The sequence below is a fragment of the Salmo salar genome, chromosome 05 (genome assembly GCF_965601325.2).
Source record: "Salmo salar chromosome 05, fSalSal1, whole genome shotgun sequence".
Lineage (NCBI taxonomy): Eukaryota > Metazoa > Chordata > Actinopteri > Salmoniformes > Salmonidae > Salmo > Salmo salar.
The window spans coordinates 35,126,731-35,153,133 of record NC_138295.1 but is presented as its reverse complement, the minus strand read 5'-3'; the positions used below and the strand labels follow the sequence as shown (position 1 = coordinate 35,153,133).

Here is a 26,403-nt window from a genome sequence, read left to right as displayed (position 1 = left end):
ATCCCGCAACACCATCACGTTGTTAGCTATGATCTGACCACTAAGCCCTCAGCTAAGGCTAACATTCTGATGCCATATGTTTGGTGTGTGTTAATGTACACGTGTCCACAAAAGTATGTGGACACCGGCTCGTCGAACATCTCATTCCAAAATCATGGGCATTAATATGGAGTTGGTCTTCCCTTTGCTGCTATAACAGCCTCCACTCTTCTGTGAAGGCTTTCCACTAGATGATGGAACATTGCTGCAGGGACTTGCTTCCATTCAGACACAAGAAAATTTGTGAGGTCGGGTACTGACGTTGGGCGATTAGGCCTGGCTCCCAGTCCCAGACAGTTATACCTACTCCACCAAACTTTACAGTTGGCACTATGCATTGGGGTAGGTAGCGTTCCCCTGGCATCTGCTAAACTCAGATTCGTCTGTCGGACTGCCAGATGGTGAAGCATGATTCAGCACTCCAGAGAACACGGTTCCACTGGTCCAGAGTCCAATGGTGGCGAGCTTTACACCACTCCAGCCGACGCTTGGCATTACGCATGGTGATCTTAGGCTCGTCCATGGAAACCCATTTCATGAAGCTCCCGATGAACAGTTCTTGTGCTGATGTTGCTTCCAGAGGCAGTTTGGAACTCTGTAGTGAGTGTTGCAACTGAGGACAGACAATTTTTATGGGCTACACGCTTCAGCACTCGGCAGTCCTGTTCTGTGAGCTTGTGTGGCCTACCACTTTGCGGCTGAGCCGTTGTTGCTCCTAGACGTTTCCACTTCACAATAACAGCACTTACAGTTGACCAGGGCAGCTCTAGCAGGGCAGAAATTTGACAAACTGACTTGTTGGAAAGGTGGCATCCTACATCACTGAGCTCTTCAGCACGGGCAATTCTACTGCCAATGTTTGTCTATGGAGATTGCATGGCGGGGTGCTCGATTTTATACACCTGTCAGCAACGGGTGTGGCTGAAAAAGCTGAATCCGCTCATTTGAAGGGGTGTCCACATACTTGTGTACACTACACGTGGCTATTATTTGTTGTACATGTTAGTGTGTGGATCCATAGTGCCTCTGCATCTCTTAAGCCTAGGAGTTCACTGATAGAGAGAGGGAAGGCAGGTTCAGTAGTCAGGTTACAAAACCAGCAGATTCCATCACCTCGGGTTGTTACTATTCCTGTCTCAGCCTGGGAGAGAGAGCTGTGTGTCACACTGCCCCCTTGTGGCTGTACTGGCTACAGACTTCACCCTCGGCTCCTTGTGGCTGTACTGGCTACAGACTTCACCCTCGGCTCCTTGTGGCTGTACTGGCTACAGACTTCACCCTCGGCTCCTTGTGGCTGTACTGGCTACAGACTTCACCCTCGGCTCCTTGTGGCTGTACTGGCTACAGACTTCACCCTCGGCTCCTTGTGGCTGTACTGGCTACAGACTTCACCCTCGGCTCCTTGTGGCTGTACTGGCTACAGACTTCACCCTCGGCTCCTTGTGGCTATACTGGCTACAGACTTCACCCTCGGCTCCTTGTGGCTGTACTGGCTACAGACTTCACCCTCGGCTCCTTGTGGCTGTACTGGCTACAGACTTCACCCTCGGCTCCTTGTGGCTGTACTGGCTACAGACTTCACCCTCGGCTCCTTGTGGCTGTACTGGCTACAGACTTCACCCTCGGCTCCTTGTGGCTGTACTGGCTACAGACTTCACCCTCGGCTCCTTGTGGCTGTACTGGCTACAGACTTCACTTTGGGCCTGATTGCGTAAGACTGCGTGGCGTATGAGTCATCTCCATTGAGCGAGGATAGAGGGGAGGTGTGTGTGTGTGTGTGCGCGTGCGTACGTGTGTGCCAAGGTGGAGGCTGGCTGGGCAGAGTGAGCAGCAGCGGAGGCGATGGACGATGGCATTAGGGCTTTCCCCTGTTTTTTTTTTGTGGACTGGAGAAGAATCACTACCCAAGCAATATGGCTTTAGTCACCCAGGGGAGAGGCTGTGGCTGTTCAGTAAGTATGCCACTGCAGACCAGGTCGCCTTGTTATGCCCCACATATTAAGGCTAATGAGTCTTAAGTGAATATTGACCCATATATTGACCCTGCCTTCCCTCATTGTTCAAGAGATCTTTTCCATTCTCTCAGTGGTTGTCACACATGAAGCCCAGGCATGTTCTGCAGCTGTGGAAAGAGAGTGCCACTGGCACTGGACCACAGTGGACCTGGGGGGATACATTCAGAAAGGTCAACTGGCTACGACCAGAGCACACTGTGGGGGAAATTAGGACATACTGGTTGAAGGAAAAGGAGAAACAGGAGATGAAGAAATCGGAGAGAAATGAGACTATATTAAGAAGGGTGACATGGTGAAATAATATGCACAAAAAGCTATGGTTAACACGTGATTTAAATGTATATCGTTTTATTTTGCATCAGCTTTCTGATACAGCTTTCTGTAATGTTACAGAACTACAAACGGTGTGTGAGTGAGTCAGAGCTTCAGCACCAGGACTAGGTAGGATTCAGGAGAGGGATTGATGCGGGAGCGACAGGGCGGATGAAGAGGTTTGATCTGAGTGGTTATTGAGTCGTGGCCCATGGATGATAAGGAAAACTGTCGTAAAGGAATGGGAATAGCATGAAAACATAGGAGTGAGAATGAGTCTGTTCAAAGGAAGGGAATGACAAGAGTCGGGATGAGAATGATTACGATACAATGATAACGTAATATGTCTTTTGGTTCTCTCTAGATCTTCAATTGGAGGGTGTTTGGTTGTTACCAACGGTTACTAGGGGAACGGGCAACGTGGAGCGGTTGAGAATGATACTCTAGGAGGCAGGGAGCAAACATGTACAGTATATCAATACTACTTCGTAGTATTCATATTTATCAGTCATACGTTATTGATGCAGTATTCCTTTTTCATAAATGTATTTTTTTTTATCTCACTCTATCTTAACTTTCCCAAATGATTGGGACTTGACAGAGTTGTGTGTTACCTTTGACATCATGTTACATTATCTGACTGTTCCTGACCCCTTTCAATTCTAGATTGTTCTGTGTTTCCTATTTTTCCTCTCTTGTGTCTATACACCACCCCCCCCCCCCCCCCCCCCCCCTCTGTTTCTCTCTCCTCCCTCTAGAAGGCATAAGGCCCTACGTAGATGGACAGTCGCAGGGCCGAACTGGTCTGGTAGCTCAGGAGGGGGTTGACTGACACCATCTCCAGGTCCAGTGTGTACTCCAGGGGTCCAGTCACGGCCCGGGCTAAAACCAACATGGCGCTGATGTTGTTGATTTGCTGAGGGAGACACGGAGACGATAGTGAGGTTAGTCAGAGTCAGTCACGCTACATTAGGCAGAAAAGGTTGGGGTTTATTTGACAAATTCCTTCTAGTCTAAGAAGTCAAGAAACTTATCTAAGTATTGTTATGATGCAAGGTCTCAAAACTGCAATACAATACGTTTCTAGACCTCCAACTGTCATCATAAATTCCCTAGTCTATCATCATATATTCACAAAGCGGATGGGAGGGTGACTCAGGCTGGCGCTATACAAGGGTTGTTACGCTATAGCTGCGCTCACTCTGATGTAGAAGTCTCCGTTGTCGTCTCCAGAGCGGATGCGGAAGGTGTTGTAGGCTCCTGGGTAGACGCTGGTGGCCTGGATCTGGAAAATGTCTGAGGGGGCGGAGCGCTCCGACGTGATGCTCATGTAGCGGTGGACGATAGAGAAGGGTAGGTCTCGACAGGCTGGCTTGGTCGCAGGACAAACACAACGACTAGACACACAGGAGAGAAAAGTAGCAGTTTTTTAGTCCTCTGGAGAGAGACTGTATGTGAGTTGTGTCGTAGTGGGAGTCGCTTCCTGAAATTTGACCTCGTGAACTAGACGGCTTAATGATTCACTTTTGATTCTGTTTAAATTAAAACTGAATATTTGTTCATCAATGTTTTATATTTAGTGATGAATATGTCCCCTGAAATGCTCATGCCTCTAGATAAAATGTTCAAAAGAGTAGTTCATAACTCAACCACTAGAGGGCTATATTGCGATACAGAAGGAGCACTGGTGAACTATCCTCAAACCAAGACGGATTACATACAACTGTATTTGAACAGTGGCCATTTCCCCAAGTCATTTTCTGAAACCTTTTCATACAGCCAAAACAAGTAGAGGGAAATAAACCACTGTCCACACCTGTTATCAATTTAACACCCGTTCAACTGAAAAGGGCACAGAATTGGACAGAAATCTGGAAAAAGTAATTGGAGCAATCTTAGAAATAATGTGATCTGTGTTCCATACAGAGTGAGGCTGATGATATGGACAGAGGTTGATAATGGGGGAAAGATGTTTGAGTGTGTGTGTGTGTGCGTGTGTGTGTGTGTGTGTGTGTGTGTGTGTGTGTGTGTGTGTGTGTGTGTGTGTGTGTGTGTGTGTGTGTGTGTGTGTGTGTGTGCGCGCGTGTTTTAACAAATGTTCACTCACTTGTCAGTTATTTGGATGTAAGGGTCCTGACAGAGGTTGGTGTCCACACACTGACTGGCACCGTGGATATTCACACAGGTCTGTCCTTCAGTACACTGGTGCTCTCCGGTCTCACACTCATTTATATCTGGGGAGGAGAGGGATGGAGAAAAGCTTTGGGAAAGGGAAGGGTCGAATACAATAGGACAGAATCGAAACGAATAGAATCAAATTGTCCACTAACGAGGACGACGGAAGAACACAGGTACAATTAGCTGACATTGAAGTGAAAGACGGGCAAAAGAACAACAGATGGAGAGAGTGCTTACCCTGGCATAGTCGGGTGCCCAGCAGCTGGTAGCCTTCTGGGCACTGACAGGAGAACTTCCCGGGCTCATTGACACATTGGAACTGGCACAGGTAACTGGAGTAGCTGCACTCGTCTATGTCTGCAGAACGCAGGAGGGAGAGAAGGGGGAAGAGCGTTTCAGATCATAACCCAGCTGTTTTAACCAAGAAAACAGACAGAGAGCTTTTAAATAATGCAAGAAAGAAAGAGATGGAGTCTCTTTTCAGATCGTAGCACTGCTATTTTAATGGCATTATAGAGACAGACAGACAGGCAGACAGATCCTCTCACCATTGCAGGCGAAGCCGTCAGGCCCCAACTCGTAGCCCAGGTCACAGCGACAGAGGAAGGTACCGTAGGTGTTATAACACCGCTGCTGACAGGGGGCGCCCATGTCACACTCATTCACATCTGGAAGGAGGAGGAAAGGGAGAAGTCTATCAGTATATCTACGTTCTAACATCAGTCTGGATCGTGTGGGAGTCTGTGTGTGCTTTTGGCTGGTTGTGGCTATTAGTTTAACCATGACTCTGTGTGTATACAGTATGCGGTATTGCGTGTGTGTGTCTGACCATGCCTTACCAATACAGGAGCGGTTGTTGCCGGCCAGCTGGAAGCCTGGTTCACACTGACAGGAGAAGGAGCCTGGGACGTTGACGCAGCGATGCTGACAGTACCTGTACCTGCACTCATCAATGTCTAACAACACAGATGGAAGGAGAGCATTCGGAAACAGTTCCGGAGAGCAAGAGGAGATTGCTTTGACCAACCAGGTTGTTATGGTAAAGGAGAATTTGATCCAAGGACTTGCCTGGTTAAATAGAGGTCAAATAACATGCTACAATGACTAAGCTGAACCACAACAATGCAGTGAGACCACAAACAGTGAGTTGGTTTGACTCAGGCCAGGGGGAAGGCTGGTTAGAGAGAGTCCTATGGAGAGTACTATACATCCTTAGAAAGAATGATGCTATCTACAACCTAACAGAGTACTATACATCCTTAGAAAGAATGATGCTATCTACAACCTAACAGAGTACTATACATCCTTAGAAAGAATGATGCTATCTACAACCTAACAGAGTACTATACATCCTTAGAAAGAATGATGCTATCTACAACCTAACAGGGTTCTTTGGTTGTCCCCATAGGATAACCCTTTGAAGAACCCTTTCTGGTTCCAGGTAGAACCATTTCCCCAGAGGGTTCTACATGGAACCCAAAATAGTTCCTAAGGACCCTTTTAGAACCCTTTTTAAGAGTGTAGTGTGACTTACCAATGCACTCGGTGCCAACCTTGCGGTAACCATCAGGACACTGGCAGGTGAAGGCTCCAGGTGTGTTGATGCACTGCTGGCTGGGCTGGCAGTCGTGTTCATCTCTCTCACACTCATTCACGTCTGCGTGTGTGATATGGCAATGAAACACACTGTTTTCTAAGTAACATGGTAAGTGAATATATTTGATGAGCCAACAGCTGAGAATTCCCCACATTGCTGAATCCCTATTCCTGTCTCATGCATTCCCCGTCAACAATAACACCTACCGCCCCGAACCCAAAGGACAACAGGACAAGCAGCTCTTTCACAACTCTCCGGCCCATAAAACTAAGAGCAGCTGTCCTCGTGAAATCTCCACATTCCAGTACCAGCTATCCACGTACACACACACACACACACACTATCCCTCCCCTGTCTCACCCACACAGCTGTCTCCCTGGGGTTCGTAGCCCAGAGGACAGGGGTTGAAGGGCTCTCTGGCAGTGCTCTCCAGGTTGGTCCCAGGCTGGCTGGGGGGGTCTTGGGCTGGGATGACTGAGGCAGAGCGGGGGAGGCACAGGTAGCCCCCGTAGTGGTTGAAGCACTTCATCTCACCCTTACAGGCCTCCGGAATGGTCTCACACTCATTTATGTCTGACGGGAGAGAGGGAGAGACCGCAAGAGGCTGAAGGAAAAGGACTGAAAGACAGGAGTGGTTTGACGTTGTAATGCTCTCACTCAGGACACGGACATGGGGACATGGGGATAAGCGAGAGCCTTTACCTTTGCAGTGCTGAGTCTGGGAGTCCCATTGATACCCATCTGTGCATTCCTACAGATAGCAGGAGAGAGAGTCTCATGTACTGTATCATCCAAATAACCTTTCATGTACAGCTATTATATGCACTTTAAATCATGGCTGTCCACTGTCACACCAATAGGATGAGAGGGAGGAGGAGATGGTGACACACAGTCATGAGCACAGAGAACAGGTCAGCGGAGGACAACAGAAAAGAGAAGAGCAGCTGCAATAGAAAAAAGGGGTCAAATCATCAGTCTGGTACATGGTGGGAGGGGGATGAAAAGATGGAAAGGTAGGAGAGAGGGAGTGAGAGAGCGAGAGTCCTGGTTGGCGCGCCGAAACACCCATCCTTACCGTGTAGGTGTCACTTTCTGTAGGTGGCTGTGAAATAGCACTGCGGAGGATCACAGACACACACAGGATGGACACACACACGCCCCGCATGCTCACGTACTGACTGGCAGATAGAACAGGATCACTCGCGTTAACACACAACACACACTGGCACAGCCGGCGGGTCACACAGGTAACGGCGCCTCAGGTCAGGATGAAACGAGCTTCCGACTTGTTGTGGTGCTCAGAGCAGCTCAGTGGTATCTGTAGAGAGGGAAAGGGGAGAGAAAGAGAGAGAGCGAGACAGAAAGCGAGACAGAAAAGGGGAGAGAGAGAGAGGGAGAGAAAGGGAGAAAGAGAGAGGGGGAGAGAGAGAGAGGGGGAGAGGGAAAGAGCGAGAGAAAGAGAGAGAGGGAGAGAGAAAGAGAGAGAGGGAGAGAGAAAGAGAGGGGGATAGTTAGATACTCTGGACACTCATTAACCTGGGTTGAGAGCACTTCAGAAAGAGAGAGAGAGTGATAGACTCAACAACCTGAGTGGTAAATCATCCACCTCATAAACTTCTCATACCACTGAGCTGTGTGTTGACATATTTTCTAAAGCCAGGCTCAGACACAGAGCAGAAGTCAAACAAGTGACATTATTTGCTAATCGAACATCTTTCCCCCTGAATCCCCGCCAGTATTATGGAGAGGAAGTACGTCTCCCCCTGCTGGTGAAAGATAAATATAAGTATGTAGTCCATCCATCAGCTAAAAATAAAGAAAAGTCAACAGCAAGGAAATGCTTTCATTACAGCTCTCCACACACAGCCATCTATTTCCCCAGACAGCCCCACTGTAACTGGGACTAGGAATATACACACACACACACACACACACACACACACACACACACACACACACACACACACACACACACACACACACACACACACACACACACACACACACACACACACGAGAAGGCTGGGTATTCACATTGAAAACTTGTGGAGGCTGAACCTACAGTATTCCAGAGTGGGCCACTAAACACAGTAAACCAGTAAGAGGTCCTAAATCTCAGGGTATTATCTGTCAATTTCAAGACATTACTTTCTGTTTTCCCAGACGCCGCAGCCTCTCAGACAGGTTTCTGCTCTGTTCATCCATCTACATCACTGTTACTAGTACCACATAATCCATTGTTGTCTTTATCTGAGCCTGGCATCATTCATCATCATGGCTAGTGTGTTAATCACTGAAGTACTGCATATGGAGGTGGAGAAGTATACAGACAGGGCTTTGCTGCCCATTTCAGGAGAACCCAACCATCCTCCATGTAATGTTCTTGGCAAGAGGAAGCACAGCTGTTTAAGTAGAACATGTACCTAGACAAATAAATCCTCAATTCCAGCTCCCCATTTCTGAGTAACCGTTGTTCGTGCAAAACCGGCAGCAGAGGCTCCAGACAGAATAGATGAAGAGGAAAGTTATAATCACTGCTTTCGTTATGCATGTACACACACACGCACACAATCACACACATTTGAAATACTTTATTGAATCCACCAATCACATTACATCACAAAGGACTCAACCATTTCAAGAGTCACTCACGTGAACAAAAAGAGCTTCTCCTACACACAGCCAGGCGGGCCATAACTGCCGTAACAGAGAAGTACCTAGCCACATCTACTGTACATGCACACACCTACACACACACACACACACACACACACACACGAACCTCAAAGGTCATGCCGAGTGTGTTGGGTGTTATGCTAATTAACAAAAAAGAAGCCACAGAGTGACGCGCGTGCCACACATAAATACTGTCTTACATCACACTCCAAATGTAGCCTTACCTTCGCTCTGAAGCACCAAAACCAACAGCAAATGTTCCACTAAGTTCCCAGGACAAGTACCCACACAGTACACACAATGCACTTGTCACACAACTTCACAATCTTTCATACACTCACAAAAGTCTTATAGTGGGCCTTGCGTCATATCATCTTCAATAGGTCTGCATCATAAGCAGGAGGACACTTATATACAACTCCGATATGAGGACACGTCAGAATCCTTGTGTAGATACTGTGGTACTCTTACAACCAGGGCGGGGGGATCTGACCTAAAACCACCAAAAAACTAAAACTGTCTGCCAGAGTCCACTCAGTCACCCAGGACTGTGGGCAGCAGGGAGACGTGGGTAGGTACTGCCCCGCCACCGCTGACCAGTGAGCACCAAGTGGTGTTTGGACCTCTGGAATGCCCGTGGCAAGGATGTGGGCTGCAGTTCCCAGTAGGGATACCCTACCATCAGTGTTTCCCAGAGTATCAGGTTCTGGGAAAGCCCCCCATGGTTCATGTAGGACAGCTGCTGCCAACCCTACAGCCTCTGGTCTCTGACTGGGCGGATGGTTCGTCACTCTGACAGCCCTCCACAGGTCAACCACTGGTCTGTTAATTGTTTGTGGTTCTGGTTATGACAAGCGTTGTTGAAGAAATATATGATTTCCTTGACTGTCATCGAAATGGAATTACAGTTGCATGACTAAATGAAAATGGGTAGTGTGACAAACTTGCCATTTAACAGAAGTGTAGAATCACGTAGTTTACCATTTTTCACAGAAATATATATACAGTTGAAGTCGGAAGTTTACATACACCTTAGCCAAATACATTTAAACTCAGTTTTTCACAATTCCTGATATTTAATCCGAGTAAAAATTCACTGTCTTAGGTCAGTTAGGATCACCACTTTACTTTAAGAATGTGAAATGTCAGAATAATAGTAGATAGAAGGATTTATTTCAGCTTTTATTTTTTTCATCACATTCCCAGTGGGTCAGAAGTTTACATACACTCAATTAGTATTTGTTAGCATTGCCTTTAAATTGTTTAACTTCGGTCAAACGTTCCGGGTAGTCTTCCACAGCTTCCCACAATAAGTTGGGTGAATTTTGGCCCATTCCTCCTGACAGAGCTGGTGTAACCGAGTCAGGTTTGTAGGCCTCCTTGCTCGCACACACTTTTTCAGTTCTGCCCACACATTTTTTATATGATTAAGGTCAGGGCTTTGTGATGGCCACTCAAATACCGTGGCTTTGTTGTCCTTAAGCCATTTTGCCACAACTTTGGAAGTATGCTTGATCATTGTCCATTTGGAAGACCCATTTGCAACCAAGCTTTAACTTCCTGACTGATGTCTTGAGATATATATATATATATATATACACATACTTTTCCCTCCTCATGATGCCATCTATTTTGTGAAGTGCACCAGTCCCTCCTGCAGCAAAGCACCCCCTCAACATGATGCTGCCACCCCCGTGCTTCACGGTTGGGATGGTGTTCTTCGGCTTGCAAGCCTCCCCCTTTTTCCTCCAAACATAACGATGGTCATTATGGCCAAATAGTTATATTTTTGTTTCATCAGACCAGAGTACATTTCTCCATAAAGTACAATCTTTGTTCCCATGAGCAGTTGCAAACCATAGTCTGGCTTTTTTATGGCGGTTTTGGAGCGGTGGCTTCTTCCTTGCTGAGCGGCCTTTCAGGTTATGTCGATATAGGACTTGTTTTAGTGTGGATATAGATACTTTGTACCTGTTTCGTCCAGCATCTTCACAAGGTCCTTTGCTGTTGTTATGGGATTGATTTGCACTTTTCACACCACAGTACGTTTATCTCTAGGAGACAGAATGCGTCTCCTTCCTGAGCGGCATGAGGGCTGCGTGGTCCCATGGTATTTATACTTACGTATTATTGTTTGTACAGATGAACGTGGTACCTTCAGGCGTTTGGAAATTGCTCCAAGGGATGAACCAAACTTGTGGAGGTCTACAAATTCTTTTCTGAGGTCTTGGCTGATTTATTTTGATTTTCCCATGATGTCAAGCAAAGAGGCACTGAGTTTGAAGGCAGGCCTGGAAATACATCCACTGTTACACCTTCAATTAACTCAAATGATGTCAATTAGCCTATCAGAAGCTTCTAAAGCCATGACATAATTTTCTGGAATTTTCCAAGCTGTTAAAATGCACAATCAACTTAGTGTTTGTAAACTTCTGATCCACTGGAATTGTGATACAATTTCTTTGATTTTTAATGAGGACCGCCACAGGAAAGGAAGACCCGGAGTTACCTCTGCTGCAGAGGACAAGTTCATTAGAGTTACCAGCCTCAGAAATTGCAGCCCAAATAAATGTTAAGAAGAGACTTGCTTAGGGCCAAGAAACACGAGCAATGGACATTAGACCGGTGGAAATCTGTCCTTTGGTCTGATGGGTCCAAATTTGAGAATTTTGGTTCCAACCCGCCGGGTTTTTGTGAGACGCAGAGTGGGTGAACGGATGATCTCCACGTGTGTAGTTCCCACCGTGAAGCATGGAGGAGGCGGTGTGATGTGCTTTGCTGGTCACACTGTCATTGATTTATTTAGAATTCAAGGCACAATTAACCAGCATGGCTAGCAATACGCCATCCAATCTGGTTTGCGCTTAGTGGGACTATCATTTGTTTTTCAACAGGACAATGACCCAACATACCTCCAGGCTGTGTAAGGGCTATTTGGCCAAGAAGGAGATGGATTGCTGCATCAGATGACCTGGCCTCCACAATTATCCGACCTCAACCTAGTTGAGATGGTTTGAGATGAGTTGGACTGCAGAGTGAAGGAAAAGCAGCCAACAAGTGCTCAGCATATGTGCGAACTCCTTCAACACTGTTGGAAAAGCATTCCAAGTGAACCTGGTTGAGAAAATGGCAAGAGTGTACAAAGCTGTCATCAAGGCAAAGGATGGCTACTTTGATGAATCTATAATATAAAACATATTAAAAATATAACACTTTTTGGTTACTACATGATTCCATATGTGTTATTTCATAGTTTTAATGTCTTCACTATTATTCCACAATGTAGAAAATAGTAAAAATAAAGAAAAACCCTTGAATGAGTAGGTGTGTCCAAACCTTTGACTGGTACTGTGTATACACTACCGTTCAAAAGTTTGGGGTCACTTAGAAATGTCCTTGTTTTTGAAAGAAGAGCACATTTTTTGTCCATTAAAATAACATAAAATTGATCAGAAATACAATGTAGACATTGTTAATGTTGTAAATGACTATTGTAGCTGGAAACAGCAGATTTTTTATGAAATATCTACATAGGCATACAGAGGCCCATTATCAGCAACCATCACTCCTGTGTTCCAATGGCACGCTGTGTTAACTAATCCAAGTTTATCATTTTAAAAGGCTAATTGATCATTAGAAAACCATTTTGCAATTATGTTAGCACAGCTGGAAACTGTTGTTCTGAATAAAGAAGCAATAAAACTGTCCTTCTTTAGACTAGTTGAGTATCTGGAGCATCAGCATTTGTGGGTTTGATTCCAGGCTCAAAATGGCCAGAAACAAAGATCTTTCTTCTGAAACTCATCAGTCTATTCTTGTTCTGAGAAATGAAGGCTATTCCATGCGAGAAATTGCCAAGAAACTGAAGATCTCGTACAACGCTGTGTACTATTCCCTTCACAGAACAGCGCAAACTGGCTCTAACCAGAATAGAAAGATGAGTGTGAGGCCCCGGTGCACAACTGAGCAAGAGGACAAGTACATTAGAATGTTTCATTTGAGAAACAGACGCCTCAGAAGTCTTCAACTGGCAGCTTCATTAAATAGTACCCGCAAAACACCAGTCTCAATGTCAACATTGAAGAGGCGACTCCGGGATGCTGGCCTTCTAGGCAGAGTAGCAAAGAAAAAGACAAATCTCAAACTGGCCAATAAAAAGACAATATTAAGATGGGCAAAAGAACACAGACACTGGACAGAGGAACTCTGCCTAGAAGGCTAGCATCCCGGAGGAGTCGCCTCTTCACTGTTGAAGTTGAGACTGGTGTTTTGCGGGATTTGCAGATTGGCCTTGCCAATCGGGTGATTGTGGAGGCCAGGTCATCTGACGCAGCACTCCAACACTCTCCTTCTTGGTCAAATAGCCTGTACACAGCCTGGAGGTGTGTTGGATCATTGTCCTGTTGAAAAACAAATGATAGTCCCACTAAGCACAAACCAGATGGGATGGCGCATCGCTGCATAATGATGTGGTAGCTATGCAAGTTAAGTGTGCCTTGCATTCTAAATAAATCACAGACAGTGTCACCAGCAAAACACCCCAACACCTCATCCTCCATGCTTCACGGTGGGAACCACACATGCGGAGATCATCCGTTCACCTACTATGCGTCTCACAAAGACACGGCAGTTGGAACCAAAGGACAGATTTCCACTGGTCTAATGTCCAATGCTCGCGTTTCTTGGCCCAAGCAAGTCTCTTCTTCTTATTGGTGTCCTTTAGTATTGGTTTCTTTGCAGCAATTCAACCATGAAGGCTTGATTCACCCAGTCTCCTCTGAACAGTTGATGTTGCGATGTGTCTGTTACTTGAACTCTGTGAAGCATTTATTTTGGCTGTAATTTCTGAGACTGGTAACTCTAATGAACTTGTCCTCTGCAGCAGAAGTAACTCTGAGTCTTCCTTTCCTGTGGTGGTCCTCATGAGAAACAGTTTCATCATAGCGCTTGGTGGTTTTTGCGACTGCACTTGAAGAAACTTTCAAAGTTCTTGACATTTTCTGCATTGACTGACCTTAATGTCTTAAAATCGTTTCTCTTTGCTTATTTGAGCCATAAAATGGACTTGGTCTTTTACCAAATAGGGCTATCTTCTGTATACCACCCCTAAATTGTCACAACACAACTGATTGGCTCAAATCAATCAATCAATCAAATTCATTTATAAAGCCCTTATTACGTCAGCTGATGTCACAAAGTGCTGTACAGAAACCCAGCCTAAAACCCCAAACAGCAAGCAATGCAGGTGTAGAAGCATTAACCTCTACCGGATCGGTGTCCCCCTGCGGGATGGTTGAGCTAACGTAGGCTAATGTGATTAGCATGAGGTTGTAAGTAACAACAACATTTCCCAGGACATAGACAAATCTGATATGGGCAGAAAGCTTAAATTATTGTTAATCTAACTGCACTGTCCAATTTACAGCAGCTATACCATGCTATTGTTTGAGGAGAGTGCACAGTTATGAACATCAAAATGTCTCAATAAACCAATTAGGCACATTTGGGCAAACTTGATACAACATTTTGAACAGAAATACAATGGTTCATCGAATCAGTCTAAAACTTTGCACATACACTGCTCCCATCTAGTGGCCAAAATCGACATTGCGGCCAACCTGAAATAGTACATTGTGACCTTTCTCTTTCATTTCAAAGATAATGGAACAAAAAAATTAACAAAGAAACACGTTTTTTTCTTTGTTTTATCTTTTACCAGATCTAATGTGTCATATTATCCAACATTAGTTTCACATTTCCACAAACTTCAAAGTGTTTCCTTTCAAATGGTATCAAGAATATGCATATCCTTGATTCAGGTCCTGAGCTACAGGCAGTTCGATTTGGGTATGTAATTTTAAGCGAAAATTGAAAAAAAGGGTCTGATCATTACAAAGGAAAGAAATTCCAAAACGTAACTTTTCACAGGGCACACCTGTTAATTGAAATGCATGAAGCTGGTTGAGAAAATGCCAAGAGTGTGCAAAGCTGTCATCAAGGCAAAGGGTGGCTACTTTGTAGAACCTCAAATATTTTTGGGTTACTACATGATTCCATGTGTGTTATTTCATAGTTTTGATGTCTTCACTGTTATTCTACAATGTAGAAAATAGTAAAAAAACAAAACAAAGAAAAACCCTTGAATGAATAGGTGTGTCCAAACCTTTGACTGGTACTGTATATATCTATACACAGTGGCTTCGGAAAGTATTCAGACCCCTTTACTTTTTCCACATTTTGTTAGGTTACAGCCTTATTCTAAAATCGATTAACTGGTTTATTTTCCCTCATCAATCTACACAAAATACCCCATAATGACAAAGCAAAAACAGGTTTTTAGAAATGTTGGCTAATTTATTATAAATAAAAAAACTTAAATATTACATTTACATAAGTATTCGGACCCTTTAGTCAGTACTTTGTTGAAGCATCTTTGGCAGTAATTACAGCCTCGAGTCTTCTTGGGTATGACGCTACAAGCTTGGCACACCTGTATTTGGGGAGTTTCTCCCATTCTTCTCTACAGATCCTCTCAAGCTCTGTCAGGTTGGATGGGGAGCATTGTTGCACAGCTATTTTCAGGTCTCTCCAGAGATGTTCAATCAGGTTTAACTCCGGGCTCTGGCTGGGCCACTCAAGGACATTCAGAGACGGGTTCCGAACCCACTCCTGCGTTGTTTTGGCTGTGTGCTTAGGGTTGTTGTCCTGTTGTAGGTGAACCTTCACCCCAGTCTGAGGTCCTGAGCGCTCTGGAGCAGGTTTTCATCAAGGATCTCTCTGTACTTTGCGCCTTCCACTGTCCATTGCACCTGCCACTGAAAAACATCCCCACAGCATGATTCTTCAACCACCATGCTCCACCGTAGGGATGGTGCCAGGTTCCTCCAGACGTTGCGCTTGGCATTCAGGCCAAATAGTTCAATCTTGGTTTCATCAGACTAGAGAATGTTGTTTCTCATAGTCTGAGAGTCTTTATTTGCCTTTTGGCAAACTCCAAGCAGGCTGTCATGTGCCTTTTACTAGGAGTGGCTTCCGTCTGGCCACTCTATCATAAAGGCCTAATTAGTTCAGTGCTGCAGAGATGGTTGTCCTTCTAGAAGGTTATCCCATCTGCACAGAGGAACTCTAGAGCTTTGTCAGAGTGACCATCGGGTTCTTGGCACCTCCCTGACCAAGGCCCTTCTCCCCCGATTGCTCAGTTTGGCCGGGTGGCCAGCTCTAGGAAGAGTCTTGGTGGTTCCAAACTTCTTCCATTTAAGAATGACGGAGGCCACTGTGTTCTTGGGGACCTTCAATGCTGCAGACATTTCTTGGTACCCTTCACCAGATCTGTGCCTCGACACAATCCTGTTTCGGAGCTCTACGGACAATTCCTTCGACCTCAAGGCTTGGTTTATGCTCTGACATGCACTGTCAACTGTGGGACCTTATATAGACAGATGTGTGCCTTTCCAAATCATGTCAAATTAATTGAATTTACCACAGGTTGACTACAATCAAGTTGTAGAAACATCAATTTCGAGTCTCATAGCAAAGGGTCTGAATTCTTATGTAAATAAGATATTTCTGTTTAAACCTGTTTTCGCTTTGTCATTATGAGTTATTGTGTGTAGCTTGCTGAGGATTTTTTGGTATTTAATACATTTTAGAATAAGACAGTAATGTAAAAAATGTGTGGAAAAAGTCAAGGGGTCTGGAAACTTTCAGAAGGCACTGTATACGGCCTTGTCTTTACTTGGTTAGAACAGGGAATTCAGCTACTCTTGGGGGACAATGTGATGTCTTTAATTGGCCCAGGTGCTTACTTATGTTACTGGCATCAGTAGTATGTTAACTCGTGCAACAGGAAGCATCACTCTCCCTGAATCCACACCATCAGCAGAATGACTAAGCAAAATATCCGCAGGGTCAAAAAGAAATGACCTCATGGGGACTAGGCAAAGCACACAGCGAGACCACACACACAGTTATACACACATACAACTACATTTACACACACACACCGGTGGGAGAGCCAACCAGAGATGGTCCTGTCTTGAGATGTGCATACTGTACATAGCCAGCTTTGTTCCGTTCTGCTCAGTAGCACATGGATCTGCTCTCTCTCTAACATGGTGGCCCGGTGGGCTCAAGTTGTGCTCTGCTCCCCTCGCTGCACTGAACCTGCCACCCAAAGGCCAGAACTTCTTACATGTGATACCACTGAACTCCTGTGACAGGAGATTTCTCTCACATTGTCGGACATTAGCTCTGCAGAAAAACACATAACAGTTCCCCATGGAGTTAGCCTGTTGGAGTTAGCCAGTTCCCCATGGAGTTAGCCTGTTGGAGTTAGCCAGTTCCCCATGGAGTTAGCCTGTTGGAGTTAGCCAGTTCCCCATGGAATTAGCCTGTTGGAGTTAGCCAGTTCCCCATGGAGTTAGCCTGTTGGAGTTAGCCAGTTCCCCATGGAGTTAGCCTGTTGGAGTTAGCCAGTTCCCCATGGAGTTAGCCAGTTCCCCATGGAGTTAGCCTGTTGGAGTTAGCCAGTTCCCCATGGAATTAGCCTGTTGGAGTTAGCCAGTTCCCCATGGAGTTAGCCTGTTGGAGTTAGCCAGTTCCCCATGGAGTTAGCCTGTTGGAGTTAGCCAGTTCCCCATGGAGTTAGCCTGTTGGAGTTAGCCAGTTCCCCATGGAGTTAGCCTGTTGGAGTTAGCCAGTTCCCCATGGAGTTAGCCTGTTGGGTCATTAGCACAGGGCTGCAGTCTGCTGGTGAGTACATTGCTGTAGCAAATGGATGAGGTGAGGCGTGCCGAGGGCAGGAGACAATGGACACAGGGAGGGTCAAAGGGGGTAGTTTGGTCCTCTGGGGTGCAACTCTCTGACCCTCCTTGGCATGCTTCTGCGCTTTCCCCTGAATCACTGTAGTCATTCCAGCCTTATGTAGGCCTATGAACGGATCATTCTTTCTGTCAAATGTTAGTTATTAAGAGTATATAAACACAGCGATAAAATGGGGCCCTACTCTGCACAGAAGTGGTACGTATGTAACGGAATGGGAAGGCAGTATCCTGCACTGTGATGGTGTGTGTATATAGGAGTGAGGGTGTATACAGGGTGTGTTTAGTGCACCTGTCTCTCTAGTTTGATGTGGATGTCTTGGTGTGACCATATGGTTAAAGAAGGCCTGGCTGCTCTTCCTCACACTAAAGCAAGACTTTCCGACAAACAAATCTTGAACTTAAGGTTCTCTCTTAACTGACCATGTGTCTGGCAGGATTTGTCATGCAAAAGGTCCGCAGGGGATATTAATAGACTTTGCGATTGTGACATGAAATAGTTGTGAAATAGTAGTTGGATCTGTAGGAGAGTTTTGTAATACATTTCCATTTACAAATACACCTACTATCTTACACATGCTCTCTCTCCCTCCCTCCCTCCCACTCCCTCTCTAACACACACACACAAGCGCAGGGCCTTGCCACCTCAGCTCTTGTAAGGATTCAACTGCAGCTGTGGAGGTTGAGAGGAGAGAATGGTTTAACTGTGACGTGTCCACCCCCTCCAGGAGCAAACAGAGGGTAAGAGGCATTACACACTTTTTTTCCTTTTCTTTGTGACACACACACTTGGTTACTCACTCGCAAACACTCTCGTAGACACACACAACCCCCCCCCCCCCCCCCTCACTCTTTCAAACCTGCACACACTGTCATTGTAAAACATGGTGAACTCACAGACAAGTCTTCTTTCCTGTGTGAAATCTTCTTCTTCTTCTTGCTATCTTCAGGTCCCTAGTTTGTGTCCCTGTTGCTCTGTGGTCGATGTGCTGTTCTAGTCTGCTGGCGGTAGTAGTCCCTGGTGTGTTGTGAGCGTGGAGAGCTGAAGTGGTCCTTCTGTCTGTCCTGCTCCTGCCTCGATGGCCCTGAGAGTGAGTGGGGAGATCGACAGCTGGAGCAGCTGAATGCATGCAGGGGAGGGAGAGAGAAAAAGAGAGAGGGAGAGAGGAGAGAAGGACAGCCCATTTCTACCCCCACTCTGGCCCCCTGCACTGCCATCCTCCACCCTCCCACCGACCCCCCTCCCTGACCCCCCAGGATGCAAATTCCTGGTCTGCGGCCCAAATTCCAAAATTCCAAATCTGTCCAAATCACAGGCGGAACAACAACTTGCATAGATTCACACACACACTCCCCCTCCCCCCTGTGCCCCCACTCACTGGTCACGCAACGCACCTGGTTTCATTTCAAATCACCCTCCACAGCTCACTCCCCCACTCACCCCCCATCTATCTATCCTTACCTCCCCCATCTTTTTCTCTCTTTCTGTACAGCCACTTAGTTTCCTTCACTCCCGTCCAATCTGACACAGACAGATATTTATAGCTTGGGAGAGAAGTCGGTGGAATGTGGACCAAAAAAAAATTTGCGAAGGAGAGAGGGAAAGAGACAAGCCCTCTTGGAAAAGTGGTTAGCTTTTCTAACTACCAATAAATATTTAAACTGGAGGTCCTTTCTGGACGATATACAGAGACAGACATGTTTATATGTAAAAGCATGGAAAGAGTGACTCTGAAGTAATCATCCATTTCTTCAAGCGGTTTTGTTATAACTACAGTACTACTACTTTGGCAACACATTATCTCTTCTAACAATTACATGAAAGCTGTGTACTCCAGGACAGCTCTACTACTGTATACAGATAGAGAAATATGTTAATCCTTTTTACAATATTATTATCTAAGTGTCTAAATTGTTAGTTATAATTTCAAATTCCTAGTTGACATGGAAATGAGCAGTGTCATTATTGTCATTACACACACCTAATCATGGGTTGCTTGTGTGTGGGGGGTGAAAGCTGTCATCGCAGGAGACATCACTGTCATAAATCCCCAACCCTCCCCCAGCTGACAAATTGCGCCACCTCCCGTTGCTGCTTCCCAACCCCCAGTGGCCACACACAGACACAATTCACTACGGTCTTCTCATTTCATAATCCACTCTAATTCGCTTTGGCTTAATTTTACTGTGCAGATGCATTCCCAATATAGTCATTACCCATATTCATTCATCCATACTGGGGTGTGTGAGAGTCAGTTTTTTAAATCGTAGTACTTTCCATCTGACATTGTAACACAAACAAGCACTCACAACATATTCCCAAATACACACCTTATCTCCTTCACAGATCTGCAATACAATCAGCACAGAGACACCGTCGGTATAAAACTAGTTGACTTTATTTACAATACAAATGAGGTGATATACATGATGACATTGCAAAGTAGGTCATCAGAAGAGACAGAGGGGGAGTAAAAACTGCATAACGGCATGAAGGACGGAGAAATGTGGGCACTGGCATTAGAGGAGGAAGGCATCTGACAGACAGAGAGGAGGATTTACATGATGACTGCAGACAGAAAGAAGACATGACTCCGATATAAAAGAGGACAGAAAGTTCCGAGTGGACAGTTGAGCGAGGTCTACGTCTCAGTCATGGTACATTTTGAGGATGCAGCTTTTTATCACTCCCATGTACCTGTCCCACACTACCTGGTGTCTGAGAGAGAGGAGGAAGAGAGAAGGCTCAAGACAAATTCTCATTATGAGAACTGGCCAAGGTTCATAATATGGAGCGATATTTGTTCATTCACTTTAAGGAGAGGCCTATGTTTAATCATGGTTGTCCGATGAATATGTCTTTGCTGAGTGTGTCGTGGTGCAGGGTTGTGTAAACCGTTAACTACATTCCAGAATGGCTGCGCGAGAAACAAGGTAACTATAGTTTAAAGAAACGTGGAGGGAGATGCAGTGACACCCACTGGTGACAACTGGGATGTGAATATGAAGAAAAACATAAAAACAGCCTATGTGACCTTGATGAGTGCCAGACAGCACAATATGTATAACAATTATATTATACTCACTTGAATGTGTCGAGTATGTGTGCAGAGTTAGTGTAGTGAGTGAGGTAGAGCCTCATGTCTCCTGCTGTCCATTTGTCTGACCGACACGGCTCAATAAACTGGCAGGGAGGGAGGGAGGGAGGGAGGGAGAAAGATGACATCACAGTCTCATGGGTAGCACAAATGTCTGTAGACCGTATTGGCCTCATAACCCAGAGCCAGTGTTGAATATAGAGACGAAGGATGTACTACTACACTACTAATGATCTATAAATGTACCTTTTCCACCAGATCAATGAAGAAGTCTCTGACTTCTTTTGTGTTGGTTAGTTTGGCAGCAATGTTGACAAGGCCTCTGGAGAGATTCTATGGCGAAAATAGAGAGAAGAGTTTGTTTCAAGTAATTATCAAACAATGAAAAGCTTTTTGATACTGCAGTTTAGAAATAATTGATACTGCAGTTTAGAAATAATTCAACTCAAGTGAACTGATTGAATTAGACAATGTACATGCACATTTCACCCCATATAACCATGGTTACCACACTTACTATTGACTGATTTACAGATTGTTGTAGTAGGCTGGACATCCCCTACGAAACTGGGTGGTCTGTTTTAGCTATAGCAGCCATGTTGGGTAAACACCAGCATGTGTTGTCACTCACCTTGAAGTTGGCTTCCATCTCATTAAATGCTTTGGTCTTCCCCCGGAGAGCCGTGCACACCAAACTGAGTGGAGCAGAGGGGACGAGGGAAAACAGGAGCAAGGGCATGAGGGATCTTACCAAATATTATCATTCATAATAATAGAACACGCATAATATGGAGAGAAATAAACATCTTTGTGAATTCTTGACAGGAACTTGAAGAAAACCAATCAATAACATACACATCAGGCGATCAATAACAAATCAACCACACTCTCATGCCTCTTGTGCTGGTCCAGCAGATCCCTGTCAGTGATTAAAATCTTCAGTTCTTTTAGATCTTGTAAGAACTCCTTCTCAAGATCCACATCCATGTCTTCCACCATGTTATCTGAGAAGACAAAACTACTTCAGACCTCTGATTCTGCCATATTATATTACAGTGCTGGGATCGTATAATTGTTTGTAGAACTTAAATTATAATGCGGGTCTCATAAGGAACCAGGACTGATTGCACTGCACAACTGCAGATCTGATAGAGCAGGGACTCACCCAATGCTCCCACAGTCCAGTTGCTGATGAGCTGCCCTGCACAGAAGGCAAAGTCCTGGAATGTAAGATAGTGCAGCTTCTTCTTCCCTGTCTCAAAGCGATTGTTGGCAAAGAAAACGATGGCAGCGTAATCCCTGAGAAGAGACACAGGGGAGTTTTATAAAAATTCAAGAAATGGATACAAGATTTAAATTCCACTATTTTCTACTCTTACCTGGCCAGCTTCTCAGAGAGAAGGAAGTGCTGACGAATGTTCTCCACCAGGGGTCCCTTCAGTTCCTCCACAACTTTGAATACACGCTTGAAGTTATCAAACTAGGAGGAAAAAGGTGATAATTCAGAAAAGTCCACAGGTAGAAAAACAGGTACATTTGGCCTTAAAATTGCAATGTCTAGAGCTCTGTAGCTCATAGAATCTGTACAGGCAGGTCAGTTTCACTAATGTTACAGGTCAGAGATATAGTCATTGTTATTGGGAGAGTCCGTCTTAGGTTTTTGCTACCTGCCGCCTGCAGCTCTTCAGTGTGACACCAGTCTTTGCACTGACGTCATCAAGGTCCTTCTTGGTCCCCTTTGAGAGTTTCTTCCCAAGGACCTCACGCACAAACACGCTATCGAACGCATAGTACCTTTACACAGAGGAGAGACAGACAGATTAGGTGACGTTTAAGGCAGAGGAAGATAAGATATAAAGATGTGTATCAGGAGTTGGTGGAGCACCTCTCTATGAGCATGGCCTGGCGATGAGGTGGGATCTGGAACAACAACTGATTGGCCAGCTTGATAGGGCTGTGTAGGAGGCGCTCACACATCTGGAAGGTTCTGTACTGGTCCATGGTGTCACTGTGCAGAACCTCAGCACTGGCCTCACACCCCTCCAATACCCCTCCCTCCATACGAACCTTCACAGCATCATTCACTGAGGATGGGGCAGAAAAGTAACAAGATTCACGGTTTACATCATAGAGAATTTGATTAAATAACTTTGATGGATGACTGTGTCTAGTATATCTGTGTGTGTGAGTTGGTTAATGTTGTGGCCCAAACCTGTGTAACCATCCAGCCATAACTGATAGACTTCCTCATCCATAATGGTGGTGTTAACCACAAACACATCAAGTTCAACTGACATCTACGCAGAAACAAGAAAAATTGTTTTAATATGCTTCAAAGTTTTCATTTAACTTGTCACAATACCTGTGGAATAGCATTAACCAAACTACTGTACTAAGTTATCATGTCAAGGTAGCTAGCTACTTATTATATTAAAGTTACATACATTATCTGACTAAACAAGAATATACTTACCCTTTTAAATGATAGTTCCAATATTCTATATTGTTATACTGCAAGTTTTTTAACTAGGAGTAATAATCCATAGCCTGTCCAGAATTGGTAAATTAACGTTGGTTAATGTGGCTAGCTAGTTGACCAGCGATTATCACCCAAGATAAAACAGGTGAAATATGAATTAGTATCTAAAAACATATCGGATAATAACCTCCTATAAAATATATATTTACTACAGGAGACATTTCCATCCGTTGCTAATGTTGTAGTGATGCCCTTTAAAAAAAAAAATACACGACAGAAAAGACCTGTCAACAACAGACTTGCTTCCATGCAGCTGAGCACTTCCGTGTTTGTCACGCGGATGGAGTCGTAGGTTCTTCTTCTTCTTCGGTGGAGTTTAACATAGGTTGGCATCCAATATGTGCATTGCCGCCCCCAAAGGAACTATAGTGTACATCCCTTCAATGTTCCTAAAAAAAAAACGTCACTGAGCAAATGTTAGGTCTGCTGAGAGCAAACTTGAACGTTGTGAAAATTCTGTGCAATTTCCAGCGCACGTTTACTGTGAACCCTGAGGCTGTACCCACTTTAAGTTACAGAATACAACACTGCCCCTTTAAGACAGAAATGTACATGTTCTGTGCTCATGTAGGAAGCAATCACTCCCCTATTTCTGACTACAAATGATCTATAACTGGGCTAATAAGTCACTAACTAGCAAAGGATATGAACAAAATGTGCACAGGTGCCTACATGCAGCTTTTGCTTTGATCTCAAAACAAGCACATTACTAAAGACCACAGCTGTTAACACAGTCCAGTTCTAGGTAAATGGCACAGATTAATTTATGGCAATGGTCTATTTGCATATAGGCCTACTGTAGCTCTGATTGGTTATGCAGCATTGGTCTATCTAGACTACAGACTGTCATGAGCAGTAGAATCCTACTCTGATGCGTTCTGCCTACAAGAAAATCTATTACATAGTTAGTTTTGTTTTCGGTATGTTGCATTGAAAGTGGCTAATATTGCATTTAATCGATCACAATTGCCACAGTAAAGGGAAATGTTGATAGTGTTAACTACCTAACAGGGAAAACTCTAGAAAGTTGAGTGAAGTTCAATCTTATGCTTCTCTCTGTGGGCTGATAGTTCTTCTGTGCTCTGCACGGCAGTCCTGAATGCACACGCACAGCTTAGAGGGAACATTGCATCTATTACACTTTGTGATACAAAAGACTATCCTACCAACGGGACATTAAAAACAGTAATATCTTATGTTTTACTGAGCCGTGGCTGAACGACGACATAGATAATATACAGTTGGCTGGGTTTTCCTTGCATCGGCAAGACAGAACAGCTACCTCCGGTAAGACAATGGGTGGTGGTCTGTGTCTATTTGTCAATAACAGCTGGTAGGCAAAATCTAATATTAAAGAAGTCTTAAGGTTTTGCTCGCCTGAGGTAGAGTAAGCTGTAGACCAAACTATTTTAAAAGATTTTAAAGATTTTTCGTAGCTGTCTATTACCACCACAAACCGATGCTGGCACTAAGACGGCACTCAACGAGCTGTATAAGGCCATAAGCAAACAAGAAAATGCTTATCCAGAGGCGGCGCTGCTAGTGGCCAGGGATCTTAATGCAGGCAAACTTAAATTAGTTTTACCTCATTTCTACCAGCATGTCACATGTGCAACCAGAGGGACCACCTTTTTTCCACACACAGAGATTCATACAAAGCTCTCCCTCGCCCTCCATTTGGCAAATCTGACCATAATTATATCCTCCTGATTCCTGTGTCAGAGGAAGGCCTTAAAAATGTCCAAAGACTCCAGCCACCCTATTCATAGACTGTTCTCTCTGCTACCGCACAGCAAGCGGTACCGGAGCGCCAATCTAGGTCAAAAAGGCTCCTTAACAGCTTCTACCCCCAAGCCATAAGACTGCTGAACAGTTGATCAAACTATTTGTAATTTATGCTTGTGTTTGACAGCATATCACAGTTTTTAAAGCTGCTGATAGCTGCATAGTTTTATTATTTTATCCCAGTGCTAGAATGCCAATTGTATCGTTGTCCCATCTGCCCCCTCCCATATCATGCCCGGAGACTATGTGAGCACACATTGACTCTCACAGATTGAAGTCTGTGCCGCATAGAGGTAAGCACATATAGCTACAGTAATTGCGCCAAAATATTTAAAAAATCAAATCGGAAAATTCAGATTTCCCAGTAGGGGAGCAGCGTAAAAAAGGGGGGGTAATAATATTGCAGATAGCTACACATAGGCCTTCTAGCCACATAAAGCCTACCATTAATTGGACTAGGTCATCCCCTGTCATCACATGATAACCTTGTTTAACATAGACTAGCCAGGCTGTTTGCATCCCCTTCCACTAACACTTAGTGTTTAAGTTTTTGTCATTTCAGAGGGATTTGTGGATGCTGGTGGCGTCTCTGCGTCTGAAACCATTCGACGTGAGAGAATGGTAAAACAGAGTCATATAGAGAGACCTGTCACAATAGGGGGACAGGACCGGCCTACAGAACCTGCAGGATCTGATGAAGTGTATCATGCTGCGTTGTACAAAGACCAGCAATGTGTGTGGGCAGCCTCTGTTCTCTCTGCCGGAAAGGAGCATCAGTATAGAAGAGGTGGAGATGGCATGCAAAGAGGGACGCACCACCATCCGCAGGCACGCGGTGGAGGGGTCCTTCCTCAGGAACTATGCGGATGTTCTGGTTATTCTGGTCATGCTGAGACAGTTCTGATGCTACACCTACTGGGCAAGACCACTAAACACACAGGTGTGGTAGCTGTGACTCCTGCAGAGTTGAGAGGGCATCTGATAGAGATGCCGAGGCTGGTGCTGGGCAGTGGCTCTGATGAGGAGTGTGCTGTGTGTCTGGACTGTCCTTTTGCCCGTCACCACACACTGTGCACACAGGTCTACTGCAGACTCTGCAGCGCAGAGGTCATACATACCGAGCAGGAGCAGACTGCGCCCTCTGCGCAGAGGCCAGATCAATGCCAATGAGTTGGTGGAGTTTCCTCAGGAAGAAGAGGAGGAGGAGGAGAGCAACCTCTCAGAGAACTGGAGGAGCAGCTCCAAGGTGGAGGCTGTAATGTCTAGCCTGCTCAGACTGCACAGTGAGGAGAACAGCATCAAGAGTCAGAAGCAGGATCTGGTGGAGAAGGCTTTTGGCTTCTTC

General features: G+C 45.0%; 2 protein-coding genes across 2 annotated transcripts; both read right to left on the bottom strand.

The window, feature by feature from the left end:
- Nucleotides 1–2,374: 2,374 nt before the first annotated feature.
- On the bottom strand, nucleotides 2,375–18,800 carry efemp2a (EGF-like fibulin extracellular matrix protein 2a). Its single transcript, XM_014199656.3, has 11 exons — nucleotides 18,534–18,800; nucleotides 7,217–7,459; nucleotides 6,844–6,892; nucleotides 6,502–6,714; nucleotides 6,079–6,201; nucleotides 5,384–5,500; nucleotides 5,093–5,212; nucleotides 4,782–4,901; nucleotides 4,474–4,600; nucleotides 3,568–3,763; nucleotides 2,375–3,282 (listed from the first exon to the last, which is right to left on the bottom strand). Exons 2-11 carry the CDS (start codon nucleotides 7,304–7,306, stop codon nucleotides 3,121–3,123), a joined length of 1,317 nt encoding a protein of 438 aa, XP_014055131.2. The 5' UTR covers nucleotides 7,307–7,459; nucleotides 18,534–18,800; the 3' UTR covers nucleotides 2,375–3,120.
- A 1,213-nt stretch (nucleotides 18,801–20,013) lies between these two features.
- On the bottom strand, nucleotides 20,014–23,546 carry LOC106604715 (acidic fibroblast growth factor intracellular-binding protein B). The gene is made up of 11 exons (XM_014199655.3): nucleotides 23,208–23,546; nucleotides 22,947–23,031; nucleotides 22,620–22,818; nucleotides 22,402–22,528; nucleotides 22,114–22,214; nucleotides 21,900–22,033; nucleotides 21,630–21,738; nucleotides 21,366–21,429; nucleotides 20,981–21,067; nucleotides 20,723–20,820; nucleotides 20,014–20,355 (listed from the first exon to the last, which is right to left on the bottom strand). The coding sequence occupies exons 2-11, from the start codon at nucleotides 23,029–23,031 to the stop codon at nucleotides 20,286–20,288; spliced, it is 1,074 nt and encodes a 357-aa protein (XP_014055130.1). The 5' UTR covers nucleotides 23,208–23,546; the 3' UTR covers nucleotides 20,014–20,285.
- Nucleotides 23,547–26,403: the final 2,857 nt, after the last annotated feature.